This window comes from Poecilia latipinna, unplaced genomic scaffold (genome assembly GCF_001443285.1).
Source record: "Poecilia latipinna isolate Pla-1442-1.1 unplaced genomic scaffold, P_latipinna-1.0 Scaffold2343, whole genome shotgun sequence".
In the NCBI taxonomy this organism is placed as follows: Eukaryota; Metazoa; Chordata; class Actinopteri; order Cyprinodontiformes; family Poeciliidae; genus Poecilia; species Poecilia latipinna.
In genome coordinates, this window is record NW_015114959.1 from 89,505 (window position 1) to 111,690 (window position 22,186).

The 22,186-nt window shown below is 42.0% G+C and overlaps 1 protein-coding gene across 5 annotated transcripts in view; it reads left to right on the top strand.

Annotated features, from left to right (window-relative positions):
* lrba (LPS-responsive vesicle trafficking, beach and anchor containing) overlaps positions 1-22,186 on the top strand; it is a 148,028-nt gene that overhangs the window by 68,986 nt on the left and 56,856 nt on the right. For 4 of the 5 annotated variants that reach the window (XM_015018934.1, XM_015018936.1, XM_015018937.1 and 1 more), the window contains 5 exons: positions 116-449; positions 8,417-8,586; positions 12,747-12,849; positions 13,089-13,222; positions 15,057-15,118. In XM_015018934.1, coding sequence (XP_014874420.1) covers positions 116-449; positions 8,417-8,586; positions 12,747-12,849; positions 13,089-13,222; positions 15,057-15,118 — 803 coding nt within the window. Of the gene's footprint in view, positions 1-115; positions 450-655; positions 1,088-8,416; positions 8,587-12,746; positions 12,850-13,088; positions 13,223-15,056; positions 15,119-22,186 lie in introns of those variants that run through there. The other variant, XM_015018939.1, reaches the window with a different exon arrangement.

Below are 22,186 nucleotides of genomic sequence, written 5' to 3' on the forward strand. Positions count from 1 at the left end.
AAAAAAAAAAAAAAACAACATAAGTAAATGCAAATCCCTCTCTCTCTCTCTCTCTCTCTCTCTCTCTCTCTCTCTCTCTCTCTCTCTCTCTTCCCCCCCCGCACTCCCCCTCCAGACAGCAGCGCCGAGGTGGAGAACGGCGTCTCTCTGAGACGCTACGACTCGGGCATCGGCGATGACCACACATCGGCTGTGGCCAGCGAGGCCGACCTGTCTTCCTCCGGCGGCCCGGACGCCGTCTCGGAAGCCCTGTCCACTCTGTCCTCTGAGGTCCGCGGCGCGCCTTTCGCCGACTCCAAGTCCAAGAACGTGAAGGACATCCTCCGCAGCCTGGTGAGCGCGCCGGCCGAAGACGTCATGGTGGACCCCAGTCTGCTGCCCCTGTCCTTTCTGGGACCGGTGACCGACTTGGACCGGCGATCATCGCTCCAGTTTCGCTCGTTCGATAGGTGAGGAGGTTGAAAACGCTCCTTTGGACACGTCTCCATGTCAACCGCTCAAGCTTGTCTGCGCTGCGTCTTTGTGTGTCTGTGGAATAAATCGGAGAATTGTCGGGAGCTGACAGCTTTGACAGTTATTGAAACCCATATGGTATAAAGTTTTGTGATCCTCCAGATTTCCAGTCAACAGTCTGTTGATGTGTGTCCTCGCATAGCTGCAGGGGACTTTTGAAAGTCAGACCTTGAAGACGTCTTGGCTCGGCGTCCTCAGAGGAGGCCTTGGTGGATGTTGAAAAAGCGCTCTGAAGCACGGAGTTTGGTTTTTCTGCCGTCTGTCAGAGCAGCTCGTCATGCAGAGAAAAACGCTCTACAAAGAACCTGCCTGCAGAAGACAGGAGTCCTCTCTGTGAGGACGAGACGGGAGACGGAAGCTGTTTGCTGCTCGTCTCGCCCCGTCTCCCCCTTTTCTTAGCGGTAGAAGGCTGTGTTGCCAGATCATGAGAGAAACAAGCAACCAGCTCTAAGAAAACAAGTCCAAAAAAAGCCCAGCTGCCAACCCACCACATTGTGTAAAACACAGGTCACTTGTAAACAGTACAAACTTATATATTTATAATAAAAACATAAATAAAAAAATAGATGTAGGTGAAATTAAATATCAATTTTTCTGTTTTTACATGCTTGCCTTTTTTTTTTGTCACCAACTGCGTTTCCATTACAAGTGTGCGTAAATATTTGTAATGTCAAAAAAAACACAATTTCACAATGACAGTGTTTCCATTAAATGAGTAATACAATTAAAATCACACGTAAATAAGTTTGCTTACGCACATAAACAAGTGATAAGCCATTAAAATCATGGCAGCGACGGATGTAAACATCATGGCTGAATATATTCATAACTCGGCCACAGCACTCGCACTTATCATCTATCAGCCAATCAGAAGAGAGGTCTGCATCTTATTCAGGCATTGGAGCAAAAAGCTCCTTTTACTTGGGAGCGGCTACATATGCAGCGTTTTGGGGAAATTGTATTCGGCCGTTTTCCAGAAGAGCTTTGGATTCAACACGCTGGAATGAGACTCTTAATGAACTGTGTGAAGCTGTGAGAGCTCAACCCAAAAACAAACCATCATCCTCCTACTTCTTGTCGTCGTCTTCTTTTGGAGAGCTGGGAGATTACCTTGTTATCAGAAAGACAGTCGAGCCCAAAGAAGCAACTTCATGTTCAAAAACAAACCCAAAAAACCGCAACTCGTGACTCATTAAATCATAAAAGGACTTGGCAACAGTCATTGCTTTACCTCTGAGTTTGGGGGTGAAGGGGAGACAGTTGGGCTTCAAAGACGGCAGGGTGCTGAAGTCACAGACAAACCCAGGTGAGAGAGGATGGCTATCGGTCTGGTTTGCATTTGGAGCATTGATTCTCAGACGTCTTGCATACGGCACGGAGCGGGTTTTGAGGGGGAGAGAGACGAAGAAAACAGATCTGGGAACGCATCGGGGAGGGGGGACGAGTGTCAAGTCAAAGCCCTCATGTTCCGAGGGAAACCTTTCTACTTTTCAGTCAGTCTGCTGGCCTCCGACTGTGGGAATTCCAGGGCATCTCCTGCGACGGCAGGCCTTTATCTGAGGAATGCTTTGTCAGGTCTCAGGGCGCTCCTCATATCAGGGGGATTAGACTGGCTCCTGTCCGCTGAGCTCCTCGGTGGAGAGAGAGAGAGAGAGAGAGAGACGGCTGGAGAGCGTAGGCTAACAGCTCGGCCCGCGTCTACAGGAGCCTCCTCACGCAGAGACCAAACATTACCTCTGCTGCTGCTGCTGCTGCTCGGGGAAAAGATGAAAGCTTCCTGTCTGAAAGAGACATTTCATCACTGAACAGTCACGGTTGACCGTAGTGTGTGTTGCAGTGCGGAAAGTCAAAAACGGTAACCTGATACTCGGCAGTAGTTAATAGTTTTCATTTAAAAGCCTGTCGTCGCAGAGATGATTGTCATTGAGATGTTTATATTGACGACTTGACATGTTTTATGGTTGGAATATGCTAATGGAGCGACTAGTGGATGAGAGGATTATGAGAATTCAGCGAATGCTTTCACTTCACCTTTTTTAGTTTATTTGTCTGAGATTAGGACTGGACGATATGTCTGAAAAACATCACGATTTTAGGGTTTCATATCAATCGATATCAAGAATTCTTAATTAGTTTTTTCGTTTTTTTAAGGGACAGTATGACGTAAAATGAACTGTTGTATTATTCTCACCAAAATCATACCTGGAGTTTTGCTTTGATTCTTTCATGCATGTCTGAGGAATCCTTTAATCTCCCATGGCAACCACTCGGCTTCTTCCCAGTGCAGCACTGGTAAAATGTTGCTAAAGGGTGAACAGAGGAGGCATCCCGTGATGACTTCCTGAAGTCGGAGTTTCAGGAAGAGGAGTTTTTAAAGAGACAGAGGCCCAATTTCAAGGCACTAATTTGTAAAGTTACATTTGTTTTAAGTAATTATTGATACATACTGCATGTTTATAACAACTTAAGGTAACATCCCTGGTACCATGTTACATTGATTGTGCTATAAAATGGAAAATACATAGTACTGCCACTTTATCAGCACTTGTGGTGGCGAGTGGTTCCAGTTTGCTTGGCTAATTTATCCTAAATGTCCACAAAGTGTCTACGTTACGAATGCTAACCCCCTATTTGACCGTTCTGATTCCGGTGAGACCTGATCCGTTTTGGCTCATCACCAGACCAAGAGCTCTGACTGATCTCCTGCCAGGCGATATTCTGCTGGAATCCCAGGAGCTCATTTCCATAAATCAGACTATAAGTAGATTAGAATTGATTCCTTTAAGTCATCCTCTGTGAAAGCGGTTGCAGAGAGTCGTAGGGTTGGAGGGCTTTGTCTCCAGAAACATCTGGAGTTGAGAGGAAAAGGACAGACATAAAAAAAGTATCAAGTCTTGATAAAACAGTGTGAAAATCATCCTACAAACTGCTTTGACTTTGAGATATTTTTTAACAGAATAACAAGTTGGTGCCTGCTGGAGTGACTGGACACAAGTTCAGATCAGTTTCTGAATGAGTTCCAGGGGTGTGAAGAGTCTGGATGTTTCCAATCAAATGTTCTCCGTTTAAATGAGCCACTGCTTTACCTCATGTCCATTCATCTTCAACAACAAATGATTTTACTTTTTAACCCAAGACAGTTTTGAAGCTGGGTTTGGTTGCCTACTTACTGTAAGACTTAATTCTTTCTCTACAGTTCATGTCCGTCTTAAACTCAGATTCCAGAGTCTCCCATTTGCCTCAAATCGTCAGAAATTTTTTCATTTATTCTGGAAAACTCTGAATCCCGATGGAAGCCTTTCACCCTGGAATTCCTTGTTTGTTTTATGATCTTTATTTAATCTCGTTTCCTAGAATCACCTGGCTGAGAGCGTCACACAGGCGACTACAAATCGTACAACTGCAGATATCAAATCTAAAGATTTCTGAAAAGAGGTGCTCATTGTTACAGTCCATCCAATCTGTTAATAAAAAAATGGCTGAGATCACCATTTCTCCCAACACGTACCGTAGAGCGTTTGCCGCACCCGAGCCCACGCCCCGGCGTTTTATCACACGGCGGTAATCATTCTATCACCGCTCGGCATCTCCCACTCACCCCCAGCTCTCCCACCGACACCAGCTGACATTCTGCACCGACATCTCCTGTCAAAACATGGCAACTTTCAGCTTGCCCAGAGGGCCCGATTTATTGGCGCAGCGGATGGGAAAAAAGCCGGGATGTAGCAGATAAAAACCGCTCCCCAGGTCAGAGGGTGAAGTATCCCACCTGATTTATTTACTGCTGCAGACCTGCTGCGTTTCTCTGTGCATTTCTCAGCTTTGCCCCTGTTATGACAGCCAGTCTGCAAATATTTGCTGACACTATCCAGAACTAAACAATGTCATTGTACATGTCTGGGATCTAGACTGGGACGGTTCAGCGGAACGTGCGAGTGTTAGACGCTAGCATATACATGGCGAAGTTGTTTGCATTCCTGATAACAGGCTGGACGCGCGCTATAGCTGATGTGAAGATGAGCCGTGCTGCCGGTGAAAATGTTAAAGGATTAGTGAACATGGTGAACATGTTATGTGAGGAAACGGTGGGGCTGAGTTTCGCTATTTGGGTTTTTACACTACAGGTTAAAGTGGCTTTTATTTCAGTCATCCCCGTCCCTTCTACAAGAATATTTGTTTACTTACAAGAACTTAGTCATAATATTATCTGAAAAAAATAGTCAGTTTGCCAGAAAAAGTCTCAAGGTTATAAGAAAAAGTTATTTTCATAAGCCAAAGCTTTGATGGTTGTTAAATTCTGACATGAACAGTTTTTGCATGATCGTTTCAAAGTCCTTCTACTGATAATTTGATGCTGATGTATTAAAATATGAAGTACTTCTAGTAAGGTTGAAGTATTTTGTGAAGAATATACACACAAGATGCTCAACATTACTCATTTAAATTTTTTGTTTTTCTTCATGTTTCAATTCTCATGAAATTATGACTTTGTCCTCCTAATGTCACAACTTTATTCTGTAATTAAATGAAAAATAATCGTTTTTACATTTCAGGCTTACAAAGTGAATCATGGTGATTAATCATGATATTAATCACAGAGCTTGATTGTTGTTAAACTGATTCCATTTTTTACTCAGTTGACGACACTAAAAAAACAAAAACATGATTGAGATAAAAACAGTAAAAGAAACATTTATTTCTACTTCTGTAAACTCAGTGAGCTTCTTGGTGTGTCATCAAGGTTAAGCTTGATGTTGTGAAGGTATTTGAAATGCAGGTTATTTGCGCATGCAGTCATTTTAAAACCTTCCTACCTTTATGTGCACAGAATTGCATTTGAAAAGTTTTGAAATGATGACGTGGTAAAACCTTCATCGGTCTGCAGTAAAACGTGGAACACAGTGTTTACCTCCATGCTCTCTGAAGACAGTTTATTCTCAGTCACATCCTGAGCTAAAACAACAGAGATCAGTGGAATCAGAGCGCTGGCTGCTGTTATGCTCTCTGTGTTGAGAGCTTTAAATAATTCAGTCCCAGCCACACACACACACACACACACACACACACACATGCGCGGACACACACGTTTGGCTCTGGGCTTCTGTTTGCGGGCTGAGTGGAGCCGCTCACGGCTGATTAATCAACTGGGGCGGCTCTCTCGTGATAAGTGTGGCTAATGACCTGCTGAATAATTCACTGGGCCTTTGCTACGGCGCGGATAGAAGGCCGAACACAACAGGGCCATGAGCGCACCGCCACACCTCCAGACACAGGGGGCGCTCCATCTCCCCGTTTTTCCTCAGCTACTGTTAACAGCAGGGGTGTCTCATGGCAACACGGCCCTGACACCACCATCCTGTTCACTGTCACTTCTGTCTCCACTCATACAGGACAGGGTTTCCTGGTGGGCATCAGGCTAAGCGTTGTATATTAGCTACATGTTGTATTAAATATATAGGGGTTAAATGTATCCTTGTATCTTTGGTGAAACAGTTGAAGGTGCAATGGTGACTTATTATGGTCTGTGCATGAACACAAAGGGAGTCTGAGGTCAGGTGTCTTATTTTCTTAAACTACTTCCTGTCCAAATGCTAACAACTTCATCCAATATAGCCACAAGTCATAAATGACCAATCAAAAACATGGTGCAGGTTTCCTTTTTCCCCAAAGTCCAAGGAGCCGAGGCGACCAGGAGCCTGCTGGCGCCGACTCTGTTAACGTTAGCCCAGCTGTAGCCATGCATGAAGGCCATCGCAGGTTCCAGCCTCATGACTGTTGTCGCACGTCTGCTCCCTCTATCGTTACCAACTTTCCTCTCTGACCATTCTCAAATAAAGGCAAATAAAACCTTAAAAAAATAAAAGCTAGCTAGCACGGATGTTAGCACATCGTAAGAGCAACTTTCTGGCCTTACGACGCCATTTGTGCCACCGTCCTGAGTTTGCAGTGAAACCGATGTGAGCGCATGTATCTTTGTGGACAAAGGATAATGTGTGGTGTGCCTGAGCTAAATGAGCAACACCAGAAGTAAATCATACACAAGTCTTTCACTGTAGTGCTAAAACCTTTAAATATATCATATTTATTCATCTTTTTCAGGACCATAGTAGGTGATTAAGTTCTGTCAATAATGTCAGTATCACCCTGGGTTTAGCAAGCTTTCTGTGTTGAAGGGTAGCAACATCTTTTCCATTTCGGTTTCTCTCTGCATGGAAACCCAAATGTGTGTTTTCAGTTGAACCTGTTAGTTAATCCGCCTGAACCCAGACGGAGCCCAGGCTCTGATGCTGCAGCCAGGGTTCTGTCCGCACTACAGGAACCGACCATGAAAATATTAGACTGGCCGTCTGAGTGGAAGTTAACACACGTGCACCAGGAACGGAGGGCAGCTCTCTGCTGTGTGATCTGCGTCAGATCGGAGCGTTTGCGTATCTCGGTGAGCCTGTGTCGGGTTGTGTTTCTGAGAGTTAGCAGTAGTCTGTGATTAGACCCTGCTTTCACTGTGTCAGCACTGATAAGCAGGACCAGACTCCCTTTGATATGACCAGTGGTCTGTCAAGAGTCCTGCTCCAAACTGACAGCTTATCTAAACGCTGCTCTCTGCCCATCTTCTGCTCGTCAGATGGGAATGAAACTCTTCTCTCGCTCACGCTTCTGAGAAACACTTCCTTTTTTTTTTTTTTCTTTTTTTGTCTTTACGGCACGATCTGAAGAGACTGAATTACTGTTACAAGATGAAACAGATTTCATCTCTGGCAGAGAGTTGTTTTTCTTATTTTTGTGCGTAGCTATTATAAATTATTTTGTACAATTTAAAGTCTGGGTATGTGTTGATTTTTTCAGTTTGCTACCGACAAAGGATTTGGCAATGCAGTAAACCTGAAAATGATCAAATTTGGTGAAACTAGTTGTTGGAACTCACCCTCTTCCTGCACTTTGGATAGTTTCACTAAAACCTTGTCTATAATGTGGCTCATTTGAAATATTCGGGCAAAAATCCATAATAAGTAATCAAGTTAATTACAGTCATTAGGGCTGCAGCTAATGATTATTTCAGTAATTTATTTAATCTATACATTGTTCTGATGATTAATCACTTAATCGGATAAAAAAAGATCCCATTTTGTAGATTTTTCCACTTTGCCTTTTAATCTTTTTTATACAATATAAAAAAAAAACACAAAAATGATTTATTTGAATGTGCAGCTAATAAATCCTTCTAATACTGTGTATGGCTGATCTGGTGATTATTTGATGGATTTACTGATTAATAATTGGATAGAAAATGGCGCTTAAGTGAATATATTCTTTTTTTGACAGAATTTGAAGCAGGTGAAGCTAAAACTGCCACTTGAAATTCTGGGTAGAACATATTAAGTGTGTTGTGTATAAACATATATATATATATATATATATATATATATATATATATATATATATATATATATAAACTGTTTTGCAGTTTTCTGGATGTTTGTTTCAGATTTGTGGTGTGTAGAAGCTGAATGCTGCTTCTCCATGTTTGGTTCTGGTTCTGGATGGAGACCAGAACCTGACAGGTCTGGAAGGTTGATACAGCAACAGCAGATCTTTAATGTGTTTTGGTTCTAAGCTGTTCTGTGATGTCTAACGTTGCGTAATAAAGGTTCTCCAGCTTATAATTCCGTTTCTTTTTGTACTTTTTGTACTTTGTAAGCTGAACCTCAGACTTCTCCAGGTGTTTTTTTGAGAACAATGTCTGATCTCCTTTTTAAAAGAACAAAGTAACGAGTTGTCGCTGAGGCAGTCTTACTGTGGATCAGTGTTTGAATTCTTCCTCTGTCATGTCCTGCTCAGCGTTTCCTCCCAGCACTTCTTCCAGGACAACAATAAAGGAATGATAAACGTCTTCTTCTCTCTGCAGAAGCGTCGTCGTCGCACCAAAGAAAGCCGGCGTGTTGCCATCTCAAGTGTCTCCCGCCGCCGCCCAGACCTCCGCCGCCGCTTCAGTCTCCGCCGGGACGCCGGTGGACGGCGTGGCCGTGGTGTCCTCGGGCGACGCCTCCCAGGCCCCCTCTGTGGACGCTGCAGATTGTAAGTTCATCCAGCTGTAGAACGTGTGAGAGCAAGCGTTTCAGTCGGGATTGGTCCAAATCGTCGTTTGGACAAGAGAAAGTCGACATTCTTTTAGAAACTTGGCTTCTCAGACTGCTGCACTGCAAAAACACGAAGTATTACAAAGTATTTTTTTATCCAGTTTTTAGTGCAAATATATCATTAAAATTGAAATAAGACAAAACTAACTTAAAAGTAAGTTTTTTTGCAAGATGTAGAAGCTTGTTTTAAGTCAATAATTCCTTAATATTGATAAAAAAGTACTAATTCCACTGGCAGATTAATTCATTTATAACAAGACAACTTTTCCATATTTTGAGTGAAACAAGCTCTTATATCTTGCAAACGTTTTCTGTAAGTTAGTTTTGTCTTCTTTTAATAACACTAAGATATTTTGCTAAAAACTAGACCAAAAACACTTAGTGAGATTTGAAGTATTTCCAGAAAATCTCCAATCAGGTGATTTTGACATACTGTCTCCAGTCCTGCGCGTAAGAAATGGTGTTTAATAGAAGATTACTAGCGCAAATCATCACAATGATACCGCAGAGATTACACAACGGGGGAGAAGTGCTTTGCTTTTCAATGAAGTGTTGGTTAAATAGCAGAAAATACTGAAACGTGAAGTGTGTATGCTTTATTTAGGTTGACATGAAATGTCAGCACTTCCTGCCTGCTCTCCAGATGTCTGAAGCTAATGTTCATTTTGAATGAGTCCGTTTGTGTTTGAGAGAGACGTCAGTGAAAGTCTGCCTCCACACACTCTGACCAGTTTACAGCAGACCAACAGTGAAGTCACAATCTGTGGAGTTAAAAGATGATTGATTGTTATTCAGAAACATTCGTTGTGCTGGATTAAAACCAGTCAGAAATGAAGAGTTTGACTCTCTGTTCTGGTTGATTCATCAGTGGTTGGTCGTTGTGAACCCAAAGGTTTTATTGTGATGATTTTGTCTACATAGCTGCTGGTCTCAGTTCTCCCAATTCCAAGACCAAGATCTCTCCCAGCACCAGAACCACCCGAGCCAAATTGACCTGGTTTGAAGCTCAGGATTGACAAAGCTTCAGGCAAAACGTTTGAACAATCTCCATCATTTTACGATCTGTTCATCCTGGGGATTGCATCAATATGGTTGACACAGCCACAGGTTCATGGTGTAAGCCTTTCCGTGATTAATAAACTAACAACAGTGTTATAAAGTCTATTCTCTGAGCTGTAAGGAGCTCAGAGAATAGAGCTCCTCTGTCTTCTTGGTTTTAGTCAGAATGTCAGCAGCAGCGTTCTGGATCAGCTGCAGCTGGAGGATTTATTTATTTATTTTTAGACGGCTGTGAAGACACTGTTGCAGTAATCGATGCGATTAAAGATAAACCCATTAATGAGTTTCTCTAGATCTTGCTGAGATGTTAATACTTTAATCCTAGAAGATAGAAGGCTGACTTTGTGACTAAGCATCATAAGCTGCTAGCATGAGAAAGTAGATTTATAAAAATAATTATGTTCTTAAACATGCAGAAAAACCTCCGTCTTGTTCGACAGTCTTATAGAAAAGCACAATTTTTATTCTTTTGCTCCAATAAATGGGAAATGATTGAAGTAAATTGAGCTTTTTTTTTTTTTTTTTTTATTCCCAAGTCCACAGACAGACTTTATGGAGTCGTTTCTGCTTCTGCAGGATGCTAAATGCAGCAGTGAGCATCAGGTGCTGGGAGCTGCTCAGCGTTTCTCAGTAAATATGCTTCTGAGTGCACGTTTTAATGGGGCAGTGGGAGGACTAATGGAGACGCTCATTTGTTTTAAGGAGCCACTTCAGCTGGAGAGGGATGCTCCCACCAGGTCCACATGGCGCTGGTTAACACCTCCCCTACACACACCCCGCTCACACTCGCATTCCAGCGCACACTACACCGCGCGTCAGTCCCGAAGAGTTATCCCTGCTCCGAGACCGTCCTGGCTGGAAAAACAAGACGGCTGAAACACCAGAGGAATCCCCCCCGCCCCAGCAATCCCCACCCCGCTCCATATTCAGCTGGGCATTAGCTTATTTATGAGGCACAGAGAAGAGAATTTACTGCCAGATCAATCACACAGAGACTTTGTAGCTCGTTTGCTTCTGTCGCCAAAGTGAAGTCATAAAGCACCTTTTAGTTGGATAATGAAACGGTCAAACAGCCCAGAGGAGTTGGTTTGGGATGATTTAATGAGGGGAAAATGATGAAAAAAATCCCCTTAGCATTCAAAAACAACAGTAGAATAATATATTATTTTTATAAATATGTGAGTTTTATTGTCCTCCAAGCTTAAAGAAAAATGAAGAAAAAAAACAAAGTTAAATTGAGAACATTTTTTTAGGATTTCTTTTTACATGGCAATCCAAGAATATCGTCACGACGGAGTATGCTAAAATAAAATAAAATAAAATAATGAGAATAAAGTCATAATGTTACCACAATAAACTCTTATGAAAATAATCATTACGTAAAAAAAGTCACGTTACGAGACTAAAGTTATACAAAAATAGTCAAAATAATATGAGGAAGTTGCAGTATTTGAGAATGAAGTCAAATTATGAGAATAATCGTACGAAAATGGTGTCAAAATAGTTTGAAGGAAATGTATTATGAGCGTAAAATTGAAGAGAATAGTTGAAATAATGCGGAAAAAGTCATATTACGAGAATAAAGTCATAATATCACAAGAAGAGACGGATGTGAATTCAGTCAAAATAATACGAGAAAGCTGTAGTATTATGGGAATAAAGTTATATAAAAAAAGTTATAATATGAAAATAAAGTTATAATATTGCAAAAATAAAGTGGTACGAGAAAAAAGTCAATATAATGACAGTAATGTCGTAGTGTTATGAGGAAAGTCATAATATTACAAGAAGTCGGAACATTATGACTTTACTCTCCTAATGTTTTATTTATATTTATGTTCTTGGCATGGCCTCAATGCTCCATCGTATGTCTTCATGCATCTCAATTCAAAAACGACTTCTTTAAATGATCCTCCTAGAAAAAAAATATCTGGATTTTTTTAATATTTAAATGCAAACCGAGAGATGCAGCGATTTCCAATCTCCAGATGTAAACTCCACGACCTTCTCAGTTCTAGTTCTTGTTCTCATTTAGCACCATTAGCAAGGATAGCACAGCTAGCATTACAGAAACTGGAGTCTCTGCGTGCATTATAGAAAGTATGAATCTTTAACTCTAAATATTACTAAAGGCTGCCAACTTTTCCAACAGATGGAGGCTGGAGAGGGTCAAACAGGGCAGTTTACTTTACTTCCTTCAGCCTTCCTGTTATTTGCTGAACGTCTTGCTCTTCCTGCAGCTCTAACGTATTTCATGATCTAGTTTCTGGTGCAGACATTTTACAACACTTGAAATAGTACAAAACTAACTTACAAGTAATCTTTCAGCAAAATAAAGGAGCTTGTTTTAAGTCAATAATTCCTTAATGTTGATGAAAAAGTACTAGTTCCACTGGCAGAATATTTCACTTATAAAAATAATTTTTTCCCCCATGCTCTAAGTGGAATAATCTGCCAGTGAAACTACTACTTCAAGATTTTGTGTTCTTTCAGTACAACCTCTTTTCTGTGCATCTCGTTTGAACAGAGCAAATGTTTTGTTCAAACAACTGCAATAACAACATTTTAGGAAGTAATTTTGGTGTAACATGTAGTCTTGGTTCACTTGAAATAAGACAGTACTAACTTATAAGTAACTTATCAGCAAGATATTGCTTATTTTATTTAAATAGTTCCCTAATATTATCATTATTGCACTTATAACGAGAACATTTTTCCATATTAAAAATGAAATCTGCCAGTGGATCTACCGTAGTACTTTTTCATCAACATTAAGGAATTATTTACCTGAAACGAGCTTCTACTTGCTGAGAAGTTACTTGGAAGTTAGTTTTGACTTATTTCAAGCGTAATAAGATATTTGCACTAGAAACTGGACCGAAAATACTTTGTAAGATTTAGTTTTTGCAGTGCAGTACCCTGAATGTAGCAGTTCTTGCTGTGTGTGTGTGTGTGTGTGTGTGTGTATATGGGTGTGTGTGTGTGCGTTCTTGTCCAACATCCAGACTAATAACCGAGTTGTTTGGTTTCTCCCTGCAGCAGGCGGCCAGGTTGCAGCAGGCGGCCAGGTTCCAGCCAGCTCCAGCCTGCCATCTGTCCCCCCACTCTCCCCTGTGACCCAGAACACAGCCCCCAATATGAGGTGATTCATCTTCTTTTTGACCCCCCCCCCATTCCCCTTGTCCCTGCATGCACAGTTTTTTACACTCGTAAGCATACTTGGTTTTTATGCATATCTTATGGTCTTTGACCTGGTTGGATGTTTGGCCTCATTAAAAGCACATATTCCAGCTGATGGGTTTTTCAAATGTTTTGTGAGTTCCTGCTGATGTTACCTGAGAGATGGAGATGATTTCGTTCTACTCTCTGGACTCCTTTCAGCATCTCGGAGCGCCTGGAGCATGCGTTGGAGAAGGCCGCCCCACTGCTGAGGGAGATCTTCGTGGACTTCGCCCCATTCCTGTCCCGGACCCTGCTGGGCAGCCACGGTCAGGAGCTGCTCATCGAGGGCACCAGTGAGTTGGCATGGAGACGGGTCACTCATGGGGATGTACCGATCCACTTTTTTTCACTTCTGATACCGATATCTGAGGTTTAGTATCGGCCGATATCAATCCAATACAGAAAAACAGAGCTGAAGTTGCTTGAAATGCTGTTTTTTTTTTTTTTTCTTAACACAGACATAAATGTACTGAATTACAAATTTATTGTAATTGTGGAACAGCCAATGGAAAATAAACAATGAAGAAACTGTCAACAGCAATAGGTTGACTACTTTGGTCAAACATGTAAAAACAAACTGCAGCAAATCATCTTTCAAATGGTTCAGAAAGTGCAATTAGGAAATTCTAAATATAATGCCAAATAAATAAAGCATGACGTCACTCAGAGCACAAAGCATAGAATTAAACTGAATAGATCTGCCCTCATGGATCGGCCACATTGCCACAAATACCCGATCTAGAATTGTTTTCAATTTCGGCACCGATACAAATAATGAGGGATCGGTGCATCTCTAATTTCAATTCAACAACACTTCTAATACGGTGATGAGCTGCAGGGGACAATGAGCTGGGGTGTTCCAGCGGGCCGGGGTCAGAGGTCAGGCCGCTAACAGCAGAGTTTGGGATGTCTGCTGCCACCAAGCAAAATGGAAAGTTGATTGATAGCTTTAGGAGGCAGGGTGGAGAAATGCGTTGGAAGGAAGGTGTGTGTGTGTGTTTTTTTTTTTATTTTTTAAACATGTCATTTGAAGAGAAACGAAACACACCAAAGCTTCTCTGCTGCTCCCCGTCTGAACCTCGGACCCTCCTCTGGCCCCTGACCGGCCCTTTAAAGCCTTGGGCTCGCTGTTAGGGATCAATGGAGACATATGTTGGTCAGGTCCAGCCTGTAATACAAGGCCCAGATATGTATTGGTTTACAGTAACATCATGTCGACTCATTAGTCCCGTCAATACGACCCCCTGCCCCCAATGCAGATGGCACGAGGTTAGCTGATCCCTGTCTGCTGGGACAGGGACCGGTACGAGTCTCCACCAGAACCCAGGAAGCTAACACCACCTACCAGCCTCTAGCTGTCACCAAGGAGACGAGGGTCACGGCTATCTGGGTCTGTAAATGGCTGATTTGAACCATTTGTTCTGCAACGGAATGATTGTAAATCACACAGCTGGATTGATTTAAGAAGCATTGTTTCAGTCGGATTCCCACCGGATCAGAACCATAGAGACCTAATAACTAGATCTATGTTGGTTCACTGCATAAATACAAAATCTTAGCAAGTGTTTTTGATCTGCTTTTTAGTGCAAATATTGGAGTTTTGTTTCATTTCAAGTGTGCTAACTTTCAGGTAACATTTTAGTGAGATATAGTGGCTTGTTTTAAGTCCATGATTCCTTAATGTTGATGAAAAAGTTCCAGTTATCGGTGAAATAATCTGCCAGAGGAACAAGACATTTTTCCCACACTGTAAGTTAAAATTGTAAACGAAGTCTTGTTCCACTGGAAGATTTTTTTTCTACTTGTATTTAGTACTTTTTTTTTTTATGAGTATCAAGGAATTATTGACTTAAAACAAGCATCTATTTCTTTATAAAATATTCCCTGTGAGTTAATTTTGTCTTATTTCAAGTGTTCTAAGATATTTGCACTAGAAACTCGACTAAAATTACTTGGTAACATTGTGTCTTTTGCACTGCTGTGCTACTAAACAATTAAAAACCCTTTTTTTAAGTAGGTTTTTAATTAAAACCCAATTTTAGCATGTAGTCACAGAGTGTGCTATTACTGTGTAACTGTGTCTGTTTGAACACGCTCTCTGACCTCCTGACCTTTTGTTTCGTCCAGGTCTGGTGTGCATGAAGTCCAGCAGCTCGGTGGTGGAGCTCGTCATGCTGCTGTGTTCTCAGGCAAGTGCAGCATCTTTCTCTTTCTGCTTTCTACCGCCGTGACGCTCCAGCTCAGGTGGAGGACGACGAGCTGCAAACACGGGTCAGAGGGGTCAAGAGAGGCCGACCTGTCCGGGTCACCTTTGACCCCTTTGCTGGCCCTCGTGGTCCAGGCCCAAACCGATGAGGAGGGATGATGTAGATTTGATGGTGCTTTGCATTGATTGGCTCTTTCTTCTCCGTCCTGTGGGTGTTTTGGTTGCCAGGTTTTATTTAGCTGCTGCTGGATTCATGAATACTAATTCAGGGATCATGAGCGGACGTGGGTGGGGTCAATGATTGGGGTTGTCAATGGATCACTCTGGGATGGCTGCTTACTATTAAGAGATGCACAGAAGGGTTCCTGCTGGATGAAACCGAAATGCTACTCTCCTCAGAAAAGTGTTAATTATTGAGCTTCACCAGGGCTCAGTCCCTGGTGAAGCTATTGGTGTATTTCAAATTCAGAAATTCTTTATTAATCCCAAAGGGAAATTAAATGTTATTGTAGCTCATTAGTTCTTCAAACAACATTTAATTTTTTTAATTTGAAGTGTCCTGTTCTGGTACAGAGTTAGCAGATAAATTTGTGAGTACATTTATGTCTGTGGTTAAAATGAAGTCATTTTAAGTGAATTCAGCTGTTTTTCTGTATTCGGTCGGTATGGACTAATACTAGACCTCATGTACTGGTGTCCCAGTAATGACACCAAATTTGAGTACAGACTTGTAAAATTAAAAGTCAAACTACGTTCTCCTGTTTAGTTTATTTCCTATTGGGGTTTTGGCCTACTTCATCCCGTCAGGCAGGTCCTACTCCAGTTATATGATAATTGTCCAGGTCAAGTGGTCGTCAGGTATGATAATTACAGTTCATTTAACGAGGCGGTGATTACTTTATTCGGTAAAACCAGTGAAACTGTCCTCTCCGCTTTGAACAAAAACCACAAAGGCTTTTTAACGTGCTCTGCTCTGTTATTGGGTGGATCTCCCGTCCCACCAAATGCCGCCATCTTTTCTTCCCTTCTCCTACTAACTCCCCCCATATGTTGTTTGATTCCCATTACTCATTTAGCTTCTTCCACAGAAAAAGTAGCGCGGCCAGATTACACATCTGTTTGGATGTCATCGGCCTTGAGAACCGGGGCTTGTGGGACTCGGGAGGGGGAAGTGAATGTGAGCCTCCTCGTGTCCAGAGACGCAGAAACGGCGGGACTGAAAGCTCGACGGCAAAGAATGACGGCCGCTAATGCACCTATTTGTCATATCTGTCAGGGTGTTGTTTAATGCTAATCTAATCAAAGGCAGAATCTCAGTGATTGCTCCGCTGCACAGCTCATGCCTCGCTCCCCCCAACCCCCTTTTGGTTCATGGCCCAAGCTATTCCTTCCTTTTCCCCAAAGCTCCCAGCTACACACACCCACACACACACACACACACACACACATACGCACACAAACTCTCTTTTTAAGTGAGACGGCCAGGGATTGGCCAGTGCAGTGTTGATTGCTTCAATAAATCATCCAACCAAATTCTCACACAAGCTAATGCAAATGTAATTTTATTGTTGTGTAAAGGGGGTGCAGAGGGGGAGCAGGGAGGGATGGGAATGATCTGCTGCTTTTCCCCACCAGGGAAAAGACGGAAACCCGGGACAGACTTCGCTCCGGGCTAAATTACAATACGTCTAATTATTTGTGTGTTTGTTCTCCCTGCGAGCCAGCGAGAGTAAGCCCCCCACCCCACCCCTTCTCCTCCCTTCCCACCATGATTGATGGCGTTATTTAGCGAGGTTTCTCAGGCCCTCAGGCACAGGAAACACTCCATTCTCACACAGGAAGTGCCTCTGTGGCCATCTTGTGATTCTTTCCTGCCTAGCCGCTGAATGAAGTAGATAGAGGGGATTTTGACCAATTCCTTTTCTCCCCAGCCCCCAGCCACCCCTTCCACACCTTCATCAGAGATGTGATCGCCGCAGCATCTCTTGGAAATTTTAATTAATTTCCCGAGCTTGGAGATGGAGTGGAGCCGGGGTGAGGGGTCAAGAGGCTGGGGACTGCAGAGCAGTTTTTAATCAGAGATCCTATGAAAGTTACACTGGCAGCCGCATCGGCCTGGCATTGAGGAGCGGATGGTAAACCGCTGTTTGATAGTGCTTCAGATGGAGGCCGGCACAACGGCGCTCACAATTAAAGGGCCATTTTAAACGGACATTAACTGTTGGGGTGGCGCGCTGCCGTTCCCTCGTCTGTAATATTGATCCTGGATGGTCTCCTGAATACACAAACGGAGGATTAATGATCTTAAACTGTACTTCTTATAGAGTGGTACACAGAGAGGAAGCGTGGGGCTTCCTTTGTGATTCAGATTGTGCTTCATTTTAAATGTAAATTGATACTCAGCTTTTCAATCTTTCTTAAAATGTCACAAAAAGGTCCTGAAGACTGAAACAGAGTTTGACTCCAGCTGCTGTGAATGTTGGGCCAAACTCAAGTTATTTTGAAGACAAAACTGAAGATTTCAATTGTTTTTCCTAAAAACTAATAAATACCAGTTCAGTTGTATAAATATGGTATATATTTAACCATTTATATAACCATTTGTTTCCAATTTATGGACGTATTCTTGTATCTGTTGGGCAGCCGCTATGAGTAGAGCGGGAATTTTAATGCTCTACTCATAATGTAGCTACATAGTTACATAGTTACATGTAGTTACATAGATTTCAGCACATTAAAAGCCTTTTTCTTTTTTTCTTTTCTTTTGTGATGTACAAGCAACAACAGCAATTTGAGACAAAGCTGCTTCTCTTGACCCACTGGGGTTTTATTTCTGCTTTAAAACCTGATCTACTGGGACGCTGGAACGTACCATTGTTGTGTTCAAGTTGTGCTAAAAGGAGTTCGCTTATTCAAGCCTAAAATAGCGTCTCAGTGCTAAACATGTAGCAGCAGCACAGACGTCCCCAACGCTATGGGTCATGAAACAACTGAAACTTGAATGGGAATCATGTAGCACTTTGAATAACCCAAGTAACACTTTAAAATGGTAAATAGATTTGGTTTTGAGCTGAAATGCCTGTTTATTCCATAAATTAACTGTAAAAAGTTTTCTTTTTAAATTCTATCAACATATGGTTTTCGATTAAAATGCAATTAATTACCCTGCATTTAACTTGATTAAACATTTAAATCGGTTCCCACCACTAAAAATTGGACGCTGATTAGAAGGAATTTAAATGCCTGTTTGCATCAGTAAAACCAGACGGACTCGGATAAAAGCCGGTGTGTCAGTGAGCTCCTGTCTTCAGATCGGCTCCTGCTGTTCAGGGAGAATCCATCCTGATCCAGTGGATCCAGCAGCTCTCTGGAAGATGTGGGTGAATCGAGTTAGCTAACAGTTTGCCCAGGAATGTGTACTTCTCTCAGTTGCCACAAGGGGGTTCTGCCATTTTTTTTAATTTTTTTTTTCAAATCCTCACCACATATAAGTTATTGTACTGTCTTAATTATTATTTAATAACTAATGAGTCTAGTTGCTGTACTATGTGAATGTCAAAGAGTTGGCGGTAGTGCAATCCAAACGTTGTGGGTTTGATTCCATGATCATCTTGTCGCATGTCACTTTGCCCCTGGTCAAGGCACTTGACCTCAGGTTTGCTACCCACCTGCATATCGGTGCATGTACCATGTGTGCAACACTTCAAGTAGTCGGAATGATTAGAAAAGCGCTAGTTAGCCCATTTACTAAATAATTTGTGTAGCAGAATCCAGACTAGAGATAAGATTGAAAATCAAAGACCTTCAAGTTGATCCCTCTTACTCACTAACCTTTACCTGATTCTTGATAAACGCAAAACAAACCTGTGTATCTGAAGACAAGCTTCTTGATGTCTGATAAGTTTAGGTTTTCAGTAAAATAGGAAAGACATTTTTTTTAAATCAAAACTTTCAGATTGTCATCAACAGGAAAATGATGTTGACCTGAGGTCAGTTTACTGGTGCATCATTATTAGATCAATCCTTTGTTTCTGTTTGTCCTGTCTAAAAACAAAGGTTTTTCAGGTCAAAAGGAAATAAATGAAATATTATGATGAGATTTAAGAGGTTTTTTTTTTTTTTTTGCGATCTTTGCCACATCAAATGATTTTCATGCTTTTAAAGGAGCACACTCTCTCTCTCTGTCTTTGTCCCCGTTCGAGCTGCTCTTCTTCTTGTCGTTTTTATGGCGGCTCTCCTGTTTCTCGGGTGCACTCCCAGGACCAGCTCCGGCGCAGTACATGCGATTAATCAGCACTTACAGTGGGACCGGAGAGTGGAGTTCCACGGCTGCCATTCCTCTGGAGTTTTGAGAAATTATCTCATTGGATAGCGGATGGTGTTCGATGTGCAGTGGCCCATAAATCTTCTCAGTAGCTGCATTTGTGTCCTGTAGATCAGCCATTATTGTCCGGCCCCTGTGTCAGCCCATCCATCGTCCTGCCATTTATCAGAGATGCGTGTTGTGCGCGCTCTGGAAGAAGATGGCCAGGCGGAGAAATGCTGCTGATTTTTTTGTGTGCAGGCTGTCTCTTCCTGATCCTTTTACAAAACAGCAATCAAAAAGTATTTTTCCTCATATTGTCTTTTTATTCATTAAAACCACGCTGTTGATTGTAAACTCTGCTAAAAACGTGAGAAGAACTGGTTTGACTTAAAAAGAATGGAAGACCACAAGATTAAAAGATGAGTTATAAAGCTATACTGTGTTGGTTTTTCCAGCGTTATAATGATGATCTGGTTGTTAGACATTAATGCAAAACCATTTTGATGACACTTTTAGCTGCATTTCTATTCACGGTAAAATTGCGTAAATTGAAAGTAGAAAAATAAATTTGCTTTATTGAAACACACCAGTTAGAAAATAACTCGCTGTAAGTTTTTGCAATTGGATGAGGCAGGTTTTTGGCCGTAAATACATCTATCGAAATAGATGTGTCTAGCAAAACTGCAATGGAAACACAGTTTTTTACATCACAAGAGTCATGTGATCAACAGCCGAATTTTACTACTGGTGGAAACGACAAAGAAGACGACAGGAAGTAGGAGGAGGATGGTTCGATTTTTGTTTTTTAATTGTCCCAAAAAGTATTGCGATAAATTAAATTTTCAAGATGAAACACAACCCCATGAAATCCAATTTAGTTTTCCTATAGTGCCAATTCACAACAAATGTCGTCTCAAGGCATGTTACAAAAACAAGAATCATATCTATATCAGCTGCTTTGTTTCTATCCTTCAGTATTCCGTAAAGTACCAGAGAAATCTGTCTTTTGGTTTTGTTGCTGCGACCAAATGACCAGATAATCCTTTCACTTCTAACCCCGTAACATTGACGTTAACCCAACTGATCCATCGGCTGCTAGCGTCATATGCTCCCAGCTACTCAGCAAAAGTTAACCTGTTTCACAGATGGACACCTTCCCATTTCAGTCAGCAAGGAGAAAGTCATCGACTTCCCAAAACACTTTGCTTCTCCTAACCCTTGACCCACTGACCTCCAAGTTACAGGAGGAGAGTGGTGAAGGGAGGGACGTTTAAGCCCCCCGCGGTCTGGGAACGGGTCGCAACGCTCATCAGTCCCCCATACGATCGATAGCAAGATGTGACGACCAAGAGGACCAACCTACGGGTTGCAAAACTTCAGAGGAAGGGAGCAAAAGAGCAAGATCATATGTGTGTTGATATCTAGGCAGGTGAGATTGGGTTGGTGGATATGTGTTTTGGATCACAGATTAAATGCAGAAAATGTGGAACAAAAACGTGTTCCCCAGAGACGTGAGAAATCCGAGGAATGCAATGAAACCGAGCAACATATTCGTAATTTTCCCTTCTGTCAGCCCAACATCCCACTGTGCAGTTAAACAGGCTCACAAGGTTCAAGATGAGTGAAAATCAAAGAGCCGTTAACCCTTCCGGCCCCCTACGGTACTCTGCTGCCATGCCCGCTCCACATCTGCACCACGCGGTTCTGCGTCTAGCATCGTCACTCTGCAACGCTGCCCGCATCCTTTGAAAATATACTCTCCGCTGAGAAGCAGAGAAAACATGGCATACACCAACTGGCACTTAATCCTAAAGACTCCCTGCCGCGTGCAACTCCGCAGCGGTGGAGGGGGTCAGGGGTCAAGGGGGGGGGCTTCCTGACAGGAAGCGGACTCTAGCTGAGAGGAGAAAATCAGACAGGAGACTCCTAAAAATATTGTGGCGGCTTTTAATTTGGCTCCCAGTTGGTTTTCCTGCAAGCCGGCTTCAAGTAGCACGAACAGCCGGTTATTTATACGCAACATATAATCGTGCTTCAGCCAAGTGAAGTTTCCCCAACAGAGACCTCTGCCCCTGACAGGCACCGTTAACGTGATGTTTTCCTACCCGTCAGCCTCGCCGTTATGAGACTTTGGAATGTACTCTACAGTTTTTCCCCTTGCTTTTCCTCTGTCTGCCATCCTGCTGATTTAACAAAAAATAAAATAAAATACAAGCACTAAATGGGTTTTCCCAGATTTACGGTGGAATTTCAACATTTCTTATGTTAAACCTTCAAGAAGAAATATTGTAAACAAAAAGACTTGAAGCAAGGAATGGAGGCGGAATAGAAACTAAGCAGGGGCTTCAGACCAGAATGTTAGCTTGTTGTTTCTGTCCCCCTCCGACTTCATGGATTGTTAAAAACTTCTCCATCCGCATTAGCAGGTTAAGCTAATTTAACAAACCTTCTGCGATAACTGGTTATTATTTATTCAAGACCAGGTGCAACATGACACTGAGACTAAGAGTAATAAAGAGCTAAAAAAAAACGTTTTAATCAAACTAAGTCAAAAATATGTTGAATTTTTTTCAACTGCGTATTAGCAAGTAGCACTGTTAGCATCGTCCTCGCAGCAGTGTGTATTTTTTTAGATTGTCAGGGTCTTATAAGCTACCTCCATTTCCAGATATAATATAGCTCAATGTTATTGATATTCCCACAATAGATTTAGTAACATTTTGTCTATTTAATCATTAAGATTTC